Source organism: Marmota marmota, unplaced genomic scaffold, assembly GCF_001458135.2.
Source record: "Marmota marmota marmota unplaced genomic scaffold, marMar, whole genome shotgun sequence".
NCBI lineage: Eukaryota > Metazoa > Chordata > Mammalia > Rodentia > Sciuridae > Marmota > Marmota marmota.
This window is the reverse complement of record NW_025999898.1, coordinates 4,063,662-4,080,254: the sequence shown is the minus strand read 5'-3', so window position 1 is coordinate 4,080,254 and position 16,593 is coordinate 4,063,662. Positions and strand designations below refer to the sequence as shown.

At 39.2% G+C, this 16,593-nt stretch overlaps 1 pseudogene and 1 gene segment (V, D, J or C); both read right to left on the bottom strand.

Moving 5' to 3' along the window:
* Nucleotides 1-1,677: 1,677 nt before the first annotated feature.
* LOC107158419 lies at nucleotides 1,678-2,288 on the bottom strand (annotated as a pseudogene).
* A 5,099-nt stretch (nucleotides 2,289-7,387) lies between these two features.
* On the bottom strand, nucleotides 7,388-8,062 carry LOC107158418. The segment is given in 2 exon segments: nucleotides 7,388-7,788; nucleotides 7,906-8,062. Coding segments are annotated over 2 exon segments (447 nt in total).
* Nucleotides 8,063-16,593: the final 8,531 nt, after the last annotated feature.

Sequence of the window (16,593 nt, the reverse complement as noted above, 5' to 3'; positions counted from 1 at the left end):
GGAAACAACTTTTGGCCCACTCTCCATTTATTTGGGTCACTGTTTTACCAATATGGCCCAACAATGCTAAGACATGCACCACAAATTTAGTCAGCTTCATCCTCAGAATGGATGTGGGAGATGGTTAATTAGTGGTCTGTCTCTGAACTGGAGTCTGAGAAGTGGTCAGGGATTCCAATGTCCTTGCTATATTTCCAACATTTCTAACATACATCACATACTGAGGGGTCTTTTCTGGCTGCTGTTGATACCATGGAATGCTGTGCTCACTACTTGGGTACAGGTGAGTTTAACAGATGCTCCCAGGAACGCATATGTGGGGGCTGACTGTTTCAATACAGACAGAGAGAGGGACCCTGAAAACAGAAAAATGTCATTAAATCAGGTAAAAGTACCAGAGCAAATGATTTTTCTGGCATATGTTTGAGAAGCAGTATCAGTAAGCTGAAGATTGGTATGCTTAGACAACACAGGCCTGAGCAGTGAAGGAGAAGGGTGAGGAGGAGGAATGGGGTTTAGGCCATGGTGCATATACCCCAGAGCTCTTCTGAGACCAACACAAGGTACAAACATCTTTTATTCACCTTAAGTTGCCAGAGCAGTTACAGGAGCCTTTTATGCATATGATTTTGCCTTTGTCTGGCTAAGGAAATTCAACCTTCAGCCTGTGAATTGCTGAAGTATGACAATATATTGTTGTCATTTCTGGTAGAGCAGGATTGCAGATCCCCAAGCATCCAAATTAGATTCAGGTGCTGGTCCCATTGAGAACTGAGTAGAGATCACAATGTGGGTTTCTGAATTTTCAGCTGAGAGCTTCACAGACTTTCAGTGGTTGTCCCAGAGTGTCCCCTGTTGCCCAGGCCAAGGTTCCCCTTGCCTGTGACCAGGTAACACATTGGTCCTTATAAAGGATTCTTCCTCCACCAGACCCTTGATCACTGCCTGCTCCCTGCTGAAGGGAAGAGGGAAACTATCCTGAGGGGCAGCCTCCTATCTCTTTCAGTCTTCAGATTTGAATTTGGGCTTTCATCCCAATTTCTAGAATTCTCAAGGGAAAGGTGTCTCATATACAAACTGTACAAAATAAGAGGTTCATTAACTAATAACAGGGACATGTAGACCAAGAACCCACTTTCCAGGCTTGGCACAAAGTCAGGTTTATTTCTTTCTGATTCCTCACAAGGTTGGCTCATTCGGCTCTTAACACTGAGAATCAATTATTATACTATGTAACTCACTGGATTCACTGGAAATGAGGAAATTCTAGGAAAAAGAAAGAAAATGTAATAATTAGATTGAAAAAGAAGCCAGTGGACCTGTGGGGCTTATTTCAAAAGCAGGATTAGAAGGACTAAGAAAGAAGAGGGTTGAATCAATTTCTAAGGGAAGAAATCTCAATATCTATCCCAGATTTTCTTTTCTGTTTTGTTTTAATGGAAGAAGCTCTTTTATTCATTATAGAGCAAAAATACAGACTATATATATATANATATATATATATATATATATATATATATATATATATATAAATTATTTTCCACTGAGGAGGATACATTGAGTTTAATTGGGATTTTATTAATGAAGTGCTGGGAGTCAAACTTCAAACTCAGTGTCTCATGCATGTTAGGCAAGCATTCTACCACTGAACCACAACACCAGCCCTAGAGTTTGTATTTAATGAAATAAATTATTTATCGGAGCTGCTTTTGAAGAATGATCAATAAGTGCTTTATCAATAGTTGGATATTGTTACCAGGGCCCATTGCTTCTCTCCCAAATTAGACTTTGAACTTCCAGCTCCTTGAAATGTAATTCATCCTTTTCAGATTCAATGTGAAGAGTAGATATTGTTTTTTTTTTTTCAGGGTAGTCAAAGAAAGTATGAGTAATCCATCTTGATATAGGATGCTTGTAATATTCCCAGTGTTCTGGAATATAACCTTCTAAATTTTCTGATAATTTAGATTCACCAATAAATACATTTACCAGAGTTATGTCAATTGCTACTGAAAGTCCAGTAAACAAAATATAGAATTTCAATAAATTTTTAAAAATTCAAAATGCCTGTCATAGTATGAAGAAGGTTTGGTGATGAACAGTTTTTTTTTTTTCCAATGGTGTGTACTGTGTCACACAGGAACTGTAAATATTAAGTTATATGGCAGTCTTCAGGAAAAACGTGGGTGAGGAGCCCTCCAAAATCCAAGCTGAGTCCCAATGGGGTGGCCAGAGAGAGTTGCCAGTGCAGTGACAGGAGCCCACTGCAACAAATTCATGGTTGTCATTTGCTGTGATCTATCCCTGGGTTTTCTACTATAAAGACCTTGATATTATTACCAATATGGCCACAAAATTAGCATCCTGATTTCCATTTTTTATTGTTCACCAGGCTTAATGTACTTAAAGGATCCCTTGAAAATGACAGGCACAAAATCTACATAAATGACAGAAGTGTTTTACTAATAGCAAGAAGATTTTCTCATGTTCCCACTTCACATCTTGTTGCTTGTGCACTAAGTTTCATCAATCTTGTCTTGTGCTTATAATCTTTTATTCAAGCACTACACCTCATTATCACCTATAGGGACCTGTATACTCTGCAAGTTTTACATTTGCTGTTACATTTGCTTAATGCTCTTGTTCATTATGTATTCTGTCATTCTTTCTACATACCATGCCATTTAATATGTATGATTACTTCTTGAAAGAATGTGTGTCTCTCTTTAGAACTGTGAGAGTCTTAATTCAGGAACCTACTTTCCACTCAGACTTAGATTCCATTGCGTTCTTCCTGGTCCCGGTGGAAGGAACTATCCAGGTCTTGGTTCCCAACCCTCTGAATTCTCTCCTGTATGCTGTCTTCTGGTATGATACAAGAACCTTATCCCCCATGTTATTTTCCTAGAATCTATGAATTTCACAGAGGCAGCAGCTTTTTATTATTATTATTATCTCCATTGTGACAGAGGAGAGATTGTCTGTTGAAGTCTGTTGACTGACCAGTGACCAGACTTCCAGGCAGATTCAAGTAATACTATTCCTAGTGGGAAACTGAAATCTGTCCAGTGAGCAGCAGGGCATACTGTGAGGTTCTCTCAGTATCTGCACAGTTGTGTACCCACAATTCTTTCTGTCTATAGAACCAAGTTCTGTCTTTAGAGGGACTCAGTGTGGAGCAGAGCTCACCAGTAGGGAACCAATTCTGTGGGAACAGCCCTCCACTTCCAGACAATTGGAGATCACAAAAGAAGCGTGCACTAACCATCCCTATTCTGAGGCCTCACGGGGCTGTGTCCACTATGACCTTGACTCTTCTCTTCCTCATACTCCTCTTTCATAGCACAGGTAGTGCCAAGCTTTGGAAACCTGGGGAAGTTCTCACCAACAGAGACCCTTAAGCAGTTTAACCCTCATTTCTGCCCAAATGATCATCAGTGGCTGTGTCTGAAGTTACCTTTGCCCAGCCTGACCTGACTTTGCCACCATCTCACTTTCTTCTGGAGCACCTGCCAGGTTTATTTGGAACCTGACCAATAGCTTCAGTACGGGGTGTTTCCCACACTTGTTCTGTGCCCCTTCCTTGACAAAGCTGATCTGTCCTTGATCGCCTAGAACAAAACATGTGTCTCTGGATTCAAAATTCAACTTCCTCCCTTTGCTCAGACAGTCAGGCTACATCAAACTTGAACAGTCTTTTACCAGGACTTTTGTTTCATTGATACTTTTAATTATAGTTTTCATTTCTTTGATGGGAAAATTTTCTATTACTACAGATATATTTTTCTCAAAGACATTTCAAGAAATTGTTTTTGGATTAATTGTAAAAAAACTATAGTAACCACATTGAGAGGTTCAGTGCACAAATAATGAATATCTGCTACTTTAAGTTGTCTTTTATTTCTCTGGCAGTGCCTTGGAATTTTGTTTAAATACTTTTAGATATTTTCTGATATGCTCTGAATTACTTTATACTGATGATAATATAAACTATATTGCTCTTATTTTAAACTTCATGAAACTGTGTTTTTTGAATAAAGGACATCATTCCTTTTCCATGTTGGTATTGTATCTTGAACCTCAGTTGAAAACTTTAGCCCACATTCATCTCTGAGTCACTTCTAGACTCTGACCTGGGCATGGCCAAAATAACCTCTTTAAACTTTCTCCAGTTTATATACTGAAAAAAAAAATATGTTCAACCAGGTCACTTATGCTGGTATAAAAATTAGTAAATTGAAATTACATGAGCAGTGAATTAATCTATAAGTTAATCAGAATTAATCTATAAATTAATCTATAATTTCATATATACTTGTCTGGGGGAACATCAGGTGCTGGTTGGAGATCTGAAGAAGGAAGTTATCCCTTTATTTATACCTAATCAGAGACTCTAACAGGCCCAGACAGCACAGGGGAGCTTTATGCCTCACATGGATCTAGAGCACAATGTCAGTTCTTCTGTATGGTAAAGTAATAACATTATTCTCAGTCTAGAGCCAGTAGATGAGTTTAATTTGTGCATTGGCCAAGACATCTTTAGATTCAGAGAAGTGTCTAGGGATGTTGCAGCCCTGTTGTTTGACTGAGTCTGACTTGAAAATCAGGCGATGCCACAAAGGTCTCATTGGCTTCTGCTGTTACCAATATATCCAGTACTTTCCAACAATGACATGAATGGTCAAATGCAGGTGAGTCTAGCTGATGTTTCCTATGATACAGAGATCTTCCTCACTGAATTAGCACATGCTATGAGGGGGAACCTGAAAATATACATAGTCATGGTAAATGAGGCTAGAACTGGAGTTAAGCTCCTTGCAAGATAAAAGCTAAAGGGGACTGACACAAGCTCAGGAGGTGAATCTGGACACTTAAGGCCTGTTCTTACCTATACAGTAAGAGAAGAACAGCAAGAGGAGAGGAGCTCAGGTCATGGAGGTAACACTCCCTTAATCCCTTCAGTGAGGCTGAATTGTCCCAGTCCTCCTTTCTGTTCCCACTCTCTATCAGAGACTCTTTCTGCAAATGTTAGGGTCATGATTGCCCAAGTCTCTTGAGAAGATAAAAGTTGCTGCTCAGGGAACTGTGCCAGACCAGAGAGGGTACAGCCTCTGAGAGTCCCCATCAGTTGTCACAGGGCAGAGTTGCAAGGCCAGTTATCTTCTGAATAAATGGGCCTACTAAGCAGACAGGTAGGGATTACAGGGCCTCCCTACAGAATCCCCTGCTGGTCACAGGACACACCAAACACTATGACCCAGAAACTTGAAAACCCAAGTTTTTTCTTACTATAGACTTGAGACCTGGGAACTCAACTGATTTCTGCAGCTCATCAGGTTATTGTTTCTATTTAAAAGCCTCATGGTATGATTCTAAGACAATCTGATTCTTATTCATTAATTATTATTGTGCTTTCTCACTCTCAAAACAGTCCTGTCAATGGGATGTGCAAACATATCTGAATGATATCATAAAATTTAGCTTGCCTAAAAAATATGCTGTGCAATTCAAATCTCTTCATTGATACATGTTTCAGAAAGTCTACATATCTATCATCATATATAGTTTGAATTAGTACACTTTATTTTTGAAAATAGTTGTAGATTAACAGGAAAATTTTATAGAAAGAAGAGAATTCCCATATATCCTGTGGTCTCCATTAGCCTGTCATTTCTTTTAGATTTTTTTCAAAAAAGAGGACTTAATAAATAAATAGCAATCCTAGTTCTGTTTTTTTTTTATATGTGAAGGTGTGTTTTTAGAGGGGAAAATAAGTGTAGCTTTCTAGAATAAATTTTAAAACATGCAGATATTTTTCATGTTCCATTCATTCTGAATTCATCAATGGATTTAAACCACTTAAACGTCAATTGATTTGTATTTATATCTTCCACATTTCAGTGAATTTAGCTGTTTTAATATTTGGTAAAGTGAACAAAAGCACAATACAATGTACTGTTTGCTGATGCAGGGTTTAATCAAACACCATGTTATATAATAACCAAGTACACACTAGCAAATCTATTCTCTACCTATCATTCATTGATTCAACCAGCCCTCTATCCAGTACAAAATCATCTGTTCTGTGGACGGCAAGCTCCCAAACTTCTTTTTCTTTTTCTAAAATTACCCTATGAGAATTTTTTGTGGGATTGTGAACTGACTGGTTGAATATTAGATTACTTACATTGTAACAAATAATTTAATATCCGTGTTTAACATTTTGTTGATGCATAACTTAGTAGCTCTTAGATAATTTCAAAGTTAGTAGGTGTTAATATATCATTCCCTGCTATGTGGTGCATTGGCTCAAAGGATTTGTCCTAGGTGCTCAGACTAATCTCCATTATCCACCTGCTCCTATCATTTCTTTACTCAGAACCTGAAGACACAACAAGTCCTCCTTCACTGTCTCCACATGAACTCATATGATCTAGTCTTTCCTACAGGTCACCATAAACAGGATTCAGTCCTCCATATCCCTCTCCTGTTCTCCAGTTTATGAGGTTAAGTTTCTTATTTAACATCTCTTCTTCAAAAAACTGAAACCAAGAATATCCAGAAATCAAGACTTTTGCCTCAAATCTACTCGCACCCTTGGGATTCCTTTCTAGGTGAATATTCATTTTACAGATACCTGTTGACTTTGTCCTTTGTGGCAGCCACCAGGCTGTTTAGAAGGCAGTGATAAATGAGAAAAAAAGCCCAAGTTCTCAAGGACCTCAGTTTCTAGCAGTGAATAACAATGAATGATGAAAGAGAAACATAGACACAAGGTTATCACTCCTGACTGCTGAGGGCCCCTCACCATTCACAGGATGCCAACACCAAGGGTGTGCACATTCTGCCTACAGCCATTCCTGAGTCTAAACCTCTTCCTGTCCCTGAGGGCAGGTTCTCCAGACTAGACTGTATTTGACAAACTATTAGATGACAAAATCTTTAAACTTCACCACTCTGAGTCAGATATCCCTTGATCTTTTTCCTCCCACACCAATCATATTTAAATCTTATCTTTATTTAGTTTTATTTATCCAGAGTACTCTGAACAAGGCCTGGTGCTGTCCCTGCTGTGAACCTTGAGTGGTATTAAGAAAGGTCCTTGGAATCAGTGTGATCTCTAAAAGTTGGGAAGGGGGTGCTGGAGTGTTGGATGCACCTTGGCACACTCAAGAACTGAAAAAGACTTCACTGGTAGCTGTCTTCTGGATATGGCAGAATTTGATATCATATATAGGATGCTAGTAAAATACTGTTCAGATACTAGCTCAATTTTTTTTGCATTGTTTTTAGGATTATTTCAATCTTTATAATTATTTATGAAATGCTGGGAAAGAAGTGCAGTGTGAGAGAGATTTATAATTGTATAAATTAATGTATTTTAATATCAAAATATGAGTGCATAGGTCAGAGCCTGTGGCAAATTGGTTTTTGTCCCACTTCCCCATCTGCCTGTTTCACCATGAAAAGCATTACTATGCCACAACGCACAGTAATAGTCAGCCTCATCTTCAAGTTGGAGCCCAGATATTTGCAGAACACCTGCATTGGCTGAGGTATCTTTGGATCCAGAGAAATGACTGGGGACCCCCGGGCCCTGTTGCTTGTCTGACTCTGAGTAGTAGTTCAGGAGATACTTGGGAGGACTCCCTGGCTTCTGCTGGTACCAATATATCCTGCAGCTACCCATACTGAAGCCACTGCTCAGAGTGCAGGTGAGTTTGGAAGATGCTCCCGGAGATGCAGAGAGAGATGGCAGTTGAGTCAGCACAGGCTGGGAGAGGGAACCTACAAACAGAGAAAAATAGGGAAGATAGTGTTCATGGTAAAAGTTCTCTTACGTTCATACCTGAAGAGTTGATGCAAACAGTGAATAGAGAACTGATTGCTGAAGGTTTTTCCTACCTATGCAGTGAGAGAGCAGCAGGATGAGAAAAGGAGTCCAGGCCATGGTAGGCACAACTTCCTGTGTCCCACAGTGGAGGTGAGCTGCCACAGATCTCCTTTTCTTTCCCCCTTTCTGCAGAGGAGGGGCTTTTCATGCAAATATTTCCATCATGACTCTCCCAGGCACCTCACCCCACCCCAGCCAGGTGCTGGAGTTTAGCTCCAACCACAGACTAAAGAGAATGAAGGTTTTCTTTACCACTTGGGGGAAACTTGTGTTGAAGAACTGCTGAGACAAGACATAGTTCTCTTCCCAGGGGACTCTGCTATGCCAGAATTAACACACCGGTAAGTCCCCTTCAGTTAACTCAGAGCCCCTCCTCCAGGCTAGGACTCCTTTGAGTGAATGGTTCTTACTGAGCAGCTGTGTAGGGACCACAGGATAGTCTCATTGTGTCCCCTTCAGGTCACAGGGCAAACCTTTTCATGGTCCAACATCTTGAGAGCCCAACCGGTTTCTGTAGCTCATCAGTAACTGTCTATATATTGAAGGTTGGATTCCTAAATACTGCAATTTTGATATGCTTCCATTTCCTCTCCCTCTCAGAAGGTTTTCTTTATTATGGAAAGCACAAAATCATGAAAAAATGATAACTTAAGGAATTAGGTCTCCCATTGAAGAGGCTGCAAACTCCATATGACTTCATGGGTATATAATCTACCATATACATATATTTTTACAATTTTGTAATATTTGTTTATAAATAAACCTATTCCCATGATTGCCACCTAATTGAGCTGCATTTTAATCTTCTTCTTTAAGCCCTTTTAACTGTTAAATTAACTATAATGTTAGAAAGCACAGTGAATCTTAAGACTTACAGGTGTAGTTCTCCTGTTGTGCCAGATTGTAATAGAATAAAACCCAACCTGGGACATGCATTCTTGGACACTTAGTAATCAACCTCCTTCATCCAATCCACATGCAGATACATTTTGTTTCTATGGACTCAGAAGTAATCCATCAATATTTTGTCTCAACATTTCTAAACAAGGGTTTTTGAGGGATTGAATAGTTGATTAAGGGACTATGCCTGATTTCTTTCTCTATCATATGCGTATCAATCAGATGCTCCACCTGTCTTGAAATTAGGTCTCTGCCTTCCTTCCTCACTTTCACTTGCAAGGAAATGCTGTGTCATTTCCACTAAGCCACTCCTTTTATCCCCATGTCTGCTGTGCTATTGGGTTTCCTGTATTCTAAAAGGTTGTGCTATACATTGTATCCATATTCTTATTCTTTGAGATGGGAGGACTGCACAATTTCTTATGCCATAGTGACTGTAGAAAGTGACACTGTCTACTATCTAGAATTATTTTCTTAGATTTTGAATCTTTTAAATCTACAATGATATGTCACAAATTTTCAAAATTACTGGGATGGCATACAGTTTCTTACTTGATCCCAAGATAAATTTAATCCAGGGAACCTCTGATATTATTGTTGGCCCTGTCAGTGGTTCTATGCTACAAATTTGATTTTTATTCTCAGCTTTGATTTTTAAATAAGCACCTATAGAGATACTAAGAGGTAATAAACACCTATAGAGGCCAGCACAAATTCACAACCTCTGTTCCTCCAGAGTAATAGTTCTTTTCAGTTTATAGAACCTGGAAAATTTTCTTGTGCCAGAAAATGTGTAACTGTGGAAACTTTGAATACAATTTAAAAAATTTTAATTAGTTTATTCCAATTACATTAAAATTTCAGCAGAGAAAGTATTATATTATGAAGAAGTGGAATTTATGGTTTGTAATGTTTTTAATTTATTTTAATTCTTTTTATTTTTAAATATACAGGAAATACAGTAGTACAGATATTTGACATATTTATGAAATATGGAATATGTCTTATTCTAATTAGTATTCCAGCCTTGAAGTTGTACATGATGTGGAGATTCATTGTAATACACACACACACACACACACACACAATTGTGTCAGTTATGTAATTTTTTATGAACTATTTGTTTTAGGTGATATGATACTCCATTTGTCAGATTTCTGTCAGTGGAACAAGAAATATAGAGACCCTCCAAATCTATTCTATTTGATACCCTTAGGCTGAGGAACAAAGTCAAGACCTTTCTCCCTTAGAATTCTCTGCTGTGTCATCTTCCTCAGTCTGGAGAAATTGACACTTGTTGAAAGAAGTTTCCCTTCATTTTCAGGACAATAATCCACCAAAGATGCACACACAAGTATTCTCCAATTGGCAGCACCCTGGATGTAGTGCTACAGTTACTTTTGGAGCCCAGAGAAGTCCCTCAGTGCTGGTATATGAACACAATGTTCCCTCCATGATCCCTTGAGCTGTGCCTCACCTGAGGACAGTCTTCAGATTCAAAGTGCAATGATGTCCATCCATAATGATAGGGCCCAATGTGTTTTCAAACAGTGCCTACATAGTGAAGAGAATCAAAGAGAGCACAGCTGATATCTAACCAATGTTCCCTGCACACTTAAGTATTTGGGGCTTTGTGATACTCAACAAAGACTCATCACCACATGGTCATTACCATCCCAACAAAATGAGCTGTCCATCAACACAAGGGAGATGACTCCCCTCCCCATATTTCCTTAGCTGGCCAATCATGTAAAAAATGTATATATTGCAGAATAGTGATTGCCCTTATTGTGTACCATATACAATACAAATATCACCGTGTCCTGTGCTGTCCACATTAGTAAGAATTTATAGTTGTATTTACAAGAAGGAACTCAGCAAGGCTAGAAAATTTTCTGTACTCACATCATCCCAATGTGAAGACTAAAGCTGGGCCAGGGAAATTGGGTAAATTAAAGGCCTATGCTTTATGTGAAGTCCCCTTCACCACACAAGAATAGTCTATTTTTTCTTAAACTAAGTGGGTAAGAGTACATGCAAGCAATAGTATTGGGTAAGAAGATACCCAGATAGTTAGGAGAGATACATGGCTCAAGAACAGAATCAGTGTTCACATCCCTGGAGTCATCGTGGAAAGGTGAGGTTACTATATGCCATGATAAAAACGTTTTGGTTCCCTAAAAAATGTAAATATTGTAATCACAATACAATTACTCATTGCTTTATGAAAAAGGGCCCTTTAGGGGGCAGAGCCCTCATGAATGTGATTGGTGTCCTTTTTAAAAATATTTATTTATTTATTTATTTAATTTTCGGGGGACACAACATCTTTGTTTGTATGTGGTGCTGAGGATTGAACCTGGGCCGCACACATGGCAGGCGAGCACGTTACCGCTTTAGCCACATCCCCAGCCCCAGTGATTGGTGTCCTTAAAGAAGAGGATTGAGAAGGTGGCTGTGTACCATGTGTAAATGCAAGGAGAAGAAGCCATCTTTGAACTAGAAAGTGGGCCACTAGCAGACACCAAATATGCCAACACTTGGATCTTGGAGTTACCAGCCTCTATTAAGAGTAAAAATTAGTTATCTGTTGTTTATAAACACATCAGTTTAGGGTGTCTTGATAGAGAAACCTGGATGGGATATGATGCTTGTATAAGAGCACAGGACAGTGAAGATTATCTTAGGTCAGGGAAGGTACTCCTGATAATGCACATCCATAATTCCCTATATTCAGTCACTTTTGAAGAGAGAGGTGTAAAGAAGGGAGACCAGACTTTGGCATGGTGTCCTTAAAGTTATCTTTCTTAGCTTCCACTAGGATTAGGACACAGCATCCAGCATCTCTCTGATCTTCCTTTAACACACTTGTAGGATGAGTCTTCTTTATTTGAGTATGCTTCTTATCTCACTGAAGTCCTGGTATAAGCAGAAGTCTATTTTTGTGCAGAAAAGAGATGGTTACTTTAGAGCCTGATTAAGTGGTGTGTCTGTTGTTAGGAGTCTCTTGGCTCACATTGTACAGACACAGTATCATCTCACTGTCAAAAAACTGTTTGTTCAGCATCATTGGAGAAACAGAGCTTGACTTTTCTGAGCCTATAGAGAGAATAGTTCTCAGAGACTGACTGGAACTAGCAGGTGCAAGGGAAAGTAACCTCACACATGGAGCTGGTCAGTAGGGCTGCACTTAGAGTGTGCTACACCTACTGCTTCCCAGATGCTTTCAGACCCCATACGCTTCTGAGTCAGGTCTAGATTCTGGTAGGGAAAATGCGGGCCGACCACCTTCTTCCTTATCTGTTTACTCCCTGGAGAGAAACTGAAATCTGAGAAATAATATTATAAGATAGGAAGTTATTACCATTTGATTAAATCAATTTCTTACAATGAAGAAAAGAGGAAGACGTTCCCACACATTGATCCTAGGAAAATTGGTTGTTGATTGAAGTTATGAGAACAAAAGCCATCACCTAAGCTAAATGTAGTCCCAAGCAGTGCAACAGTGACTGCACCAAGCAGAGAGAATTCATCGGAGTGTTTAATCTCTCTTCTCCATGGGTCTGGAACACTGTGTAAAACTTAGAGTTGTCATGCCAAATATTACAATAATAATCCCTTCTTCATTATGCAGCCCGCAGATGTGCAGAACACCTTCATTAGCTGAGGTATTATTTAGTCCAGAGAAGTGGCTGGTGATCCTGAAGCCCTGCTGTTTACTTGAGTCTGAGTAGTAATATAGGAGACACTGGAAATATGGGATGGGCTTCCTGGCTTCTACTGGTACTAGTGTATCCCAAAGTCACCAGCACTGAAGCCAAGTCTCAGGGTACATGTGAGTCTTGTGGTGAGGAAGAGTGGCTGATTCAGCCTAGACTAGGACAAGGAAACTGCAAACATAGATACTCAAGTTTGAGTATATGGGATCAAAGTTTCAGTTGCTGTAAGATTTAAGGTGGTGGGGTCTGACTCAATTGAGGATCCAACCCCTTCCTGAGAAATGAGACAAGAACAGAAGAATAGAACCCCAGGCCATTGTGGACACATCCCCGCTGAGGTCCAAACTGGCATCTCTTATCCTCTCCACTGGTCTCACAGGGAGGAGTTATTGAGGCAAATGTGGTCATATCCATTTCCTGTCCTACCCCTCTGCATGCATTCATTCAGATGCTGGTTGATAGGAGTCTGGCAGGAAGCACCTCAGGAGGCAGTCCTAGGACCACCCTGAGATAGAACAAAACTGCTGCATCTCCACCACAGAGTGCAGCACCACCATCCATCTTAGTGCTTGGGAAATGCACAGCTGTGCAGATGGAGACAGTCCCACAGCTCCACCTGCTGCTCACTGGGCAGACTTATTGTCTCAGTGCAAATTATATTAATGGCATCAACCTGAAAGCCTGATCGTTGTCAGTCCACAGATAACCATGAACATGTCTCTGCTCTGTCCCAACATAACCCGATGTTAATAAAGACAATTTGCCATTGAGGAATTTGGAGTTAGGAGGAGAAGGAAAATATGACAATTTTGCAGTGTGAGGAGACTGCTGTGTGGTGAGAATGCAGAGGATTCTGAGAGTAAAGATTCAATTGCTCCTTCCATAGGGATCAGAGAGGGAGAGGACTATATTCTGAACTCAGTGGAGATGAGGTCCTTCTTGAGGAAAAACTAAAAATACCACATTTCTACTGGTGGTGTAAATTATCATTAATAAGATTATCATTCTACAAATAAAATAAACTAGGGTTCTCTGCACTGAGAGAATTTCTCACTTCAAGGGACTTGCATTTATTTGGTGATTTTGTTGTCACACTGTGTATCTCTGTTGCTGCTGCCTGACATAGAGAATCTTGGATGGATAAATCATGGATGGATAACCTGAACTTACTAATTTCAGGTTCCCACAATATATTGTAACATAGTCCCATAATACTGCAGCAAATGAAAGGGGATGTTTCAGGAAATAGATGAATGATGATCCCATCCACAGTGATGGTACTGTTTCATTGTGACTGTTAAGAGACATGATTCCTTCTCCAGGCTTGTTCACTTAGATTAAATGATGACAGTTTGATTAAAAAATTTAATTCATCTGTTTGATATTAAAGTATCAACATTGAAGAAGAACCCAGGACAGCAGGAGTCCATCAAATTACAAAAGGAGTATGGAAGTGCTTCCTGGTTCCCTGATGTAAATTTATCAAGGCAAGACCTAACTTTCAGGAATGTTATGGTCTGCAGGATCATATTGAAGCTAAATGACTCCATAGGCTAGATTATCATTGAATCTGGTGACATGTTGTCCAGAAACTGTGTCCTTTTCTACCATGGGTTTTCAGGGAATCAACATGGATAGCTCAAAAGCTCTCTCTTATAAACCTGAAAGGCACAACCCCCAGGTTATTACTTCCTCCATTGTGTTTTTTAATTCTTTATATATCCTGGAGTTTAGTGCTCTGTGTGATGTGTGTCTGGCAAAAAAAAATGCTACCAAAATATAGGCTTTCTTCACCTCATTGTTTCTTTTGCTGAGAAGAAGTTTTTAGTTTCAATCCATCTTATTTGTTGATTCTTCATTTTATTTCGTGCCCTTCAGGAGTCTTGTTAAGGAAGTTGGAGCCTAATACAACATGATGAAGATTTTGGCCTACTTTTTCTTCTGTTAGGCAAAAGGCTTAATAGAATTCCTAGGTCCTTTATCTACTTCGAGTTGTATTTTGTTGTGGTGAGAGAGATGTGTTTAGCTTCATTTTGATATGTGGATTTCCAGTTTTCCCAGCACCATTTGTTGAATGTGTGCTTTTGGTGCCTTTGTCTAATATGAGATAACTGTATTCATATATTTTTTCTCTGTATCTTCTATTCTGTACCAGTGGTCTACATGTCTATTTTGGTGCCAATACCATGCCATTTTTGTTGCTAGATCTTTTTAGTATAGTTTAACCTGTGGGATTGTGATGCCTCCTGCTTCACTTTTCTTGTTAAGGAATGCTTTGGCTCTTCTGGGTCTTTCATTTTTCCAAATCAATTTCATGATTGCCTATTTCCATTTTTATGAGGAATGATGTTTAGAATTTAATTGGAAATGCATTGAGTCAGTATAGCTCTTTTGGTATTATGGCCTTTTGACAATAATAATTGTGCCTATGCAGGAGCATGTGTGATCTTTCCATCTCCTAAAGTCTACTTTAATTTCTTCCTTTAGTGTTCTGAAGTTTTCATTGTAGATTTCTTTCACCTCTTTTGTTAGGTTGATTCTAAAGTGTTTTTTTGAGGCTATTATGAATGGGGTAGTTTTCCTAATTTCCCTTTTAGAAGATATATCACTGATATCCAGAAATGCATTTGATTTATAGGTGTTGATTTTATATCTGCTCCATTGCTGAATTCATTTATTATTTCTAGATTTTTTTCTGGTGAATTTTTTGGATCCTCTCTATAGAATCATGTCAATAGCAAAAGGAAATAGTTTGAATTCTTCTTTACCTATTTGTATCTCTTTAATTTCTTTTTTTCTGTCTAATTTCCCCTGCTAGAGTTTCCAAGATGATGTTGAATAGAACTAGTGAAAAGAGGGCATCTCTGTATTGTGAGGGAATGAACTGTTCCAGGTTGATGGCTGTGTGAGAGGGTGTTAGGGGATTATAGCTACCTTGATATTGCTTCTAGCACCCAGCAGGTGTACCAAGATGGGAATTTCCCCAACTAAAGGTGGTGGTGGCATCAGTGGAGGTAACCCAAGATGGCTACAAAGGTGTCCCAATGTGGAGGTGACTACTTTCAGAGATGGGGCAGTGAGGTCAGGCTATCTAGTGACATTGTACAGTATGTTTGGAGATTCAGCACTGTGGCATGCATTGCTGCAATTGGTGACTGTCTCGAGACCCTGTCCAGTGTCCCTTGGAGCAGGCTACCACATGGAGGGGATTATGGCAGTAGTTATATTGTCCCAAGTTGAAGAAGGCTGGGAGAGCCTTGAATTGCAAAATTTGATGGGAAGACAGCATATGGCGAGGTCCATATGGGTGTGGGTGGGGATATAGTATCCTGTCTGGGCATGGGTGGGGGTCTGGCAAGCCTTTGGGTTTCAGAGGTCTCAGTCTGTAGATGTCTGGATTTTCCAGGGGATTGAGGTAAGGCAGAACATCATGGCAGAAGAGTGTGGTGGTGGTGGGGGAGATGGCTCATTCCATTGTCAGAAAGCAGAGTCCAAGGTCTTTGATAGATTTTGATTTTATATTCATGCAGGGTGAGAGATAAGGGTCTGGATTTTATTTTTCTACATGTGAATAGCCAGCTGTTCAATCACCATTTGTTTCAAAGTATTTTTTTTTCCTCCAGTGTATGTTTTTAACAAGCAAGTCAGGGATCTGATGACTGTGGACATATGAGGTTATCTCTATCTTTAATTCTGTACCATTGGTCTAGTATTTTTATTCCATTGCCATTGACATTTTTGTCTCTATATCTCTGTAGTAAAATTTGAATTCACATATTGTAATGCCTCCAGCATTGATTTTTTGGCTTAAAATTGCTTTGGCTATCCTGATCTTTTCTTCTTTCAATGAATTTTAGGACCATTGTAGTTCTTTGAAGAATGTCATTGCTATTTTCATAGGGATATTATTGAATTTGTATATTACTTATGGTACTACAGCCATTTTAACAATATTAATTCTGCCTATCCATGAACATAGGAGGTCTTTCTATTTTTTGAAATACTCTTCAGTTTCTTTTTTCAATGTTCTATAATTTTTATATAGAGGTCTTTCCCCATCTTGGTTAGATTTTTTCCTTG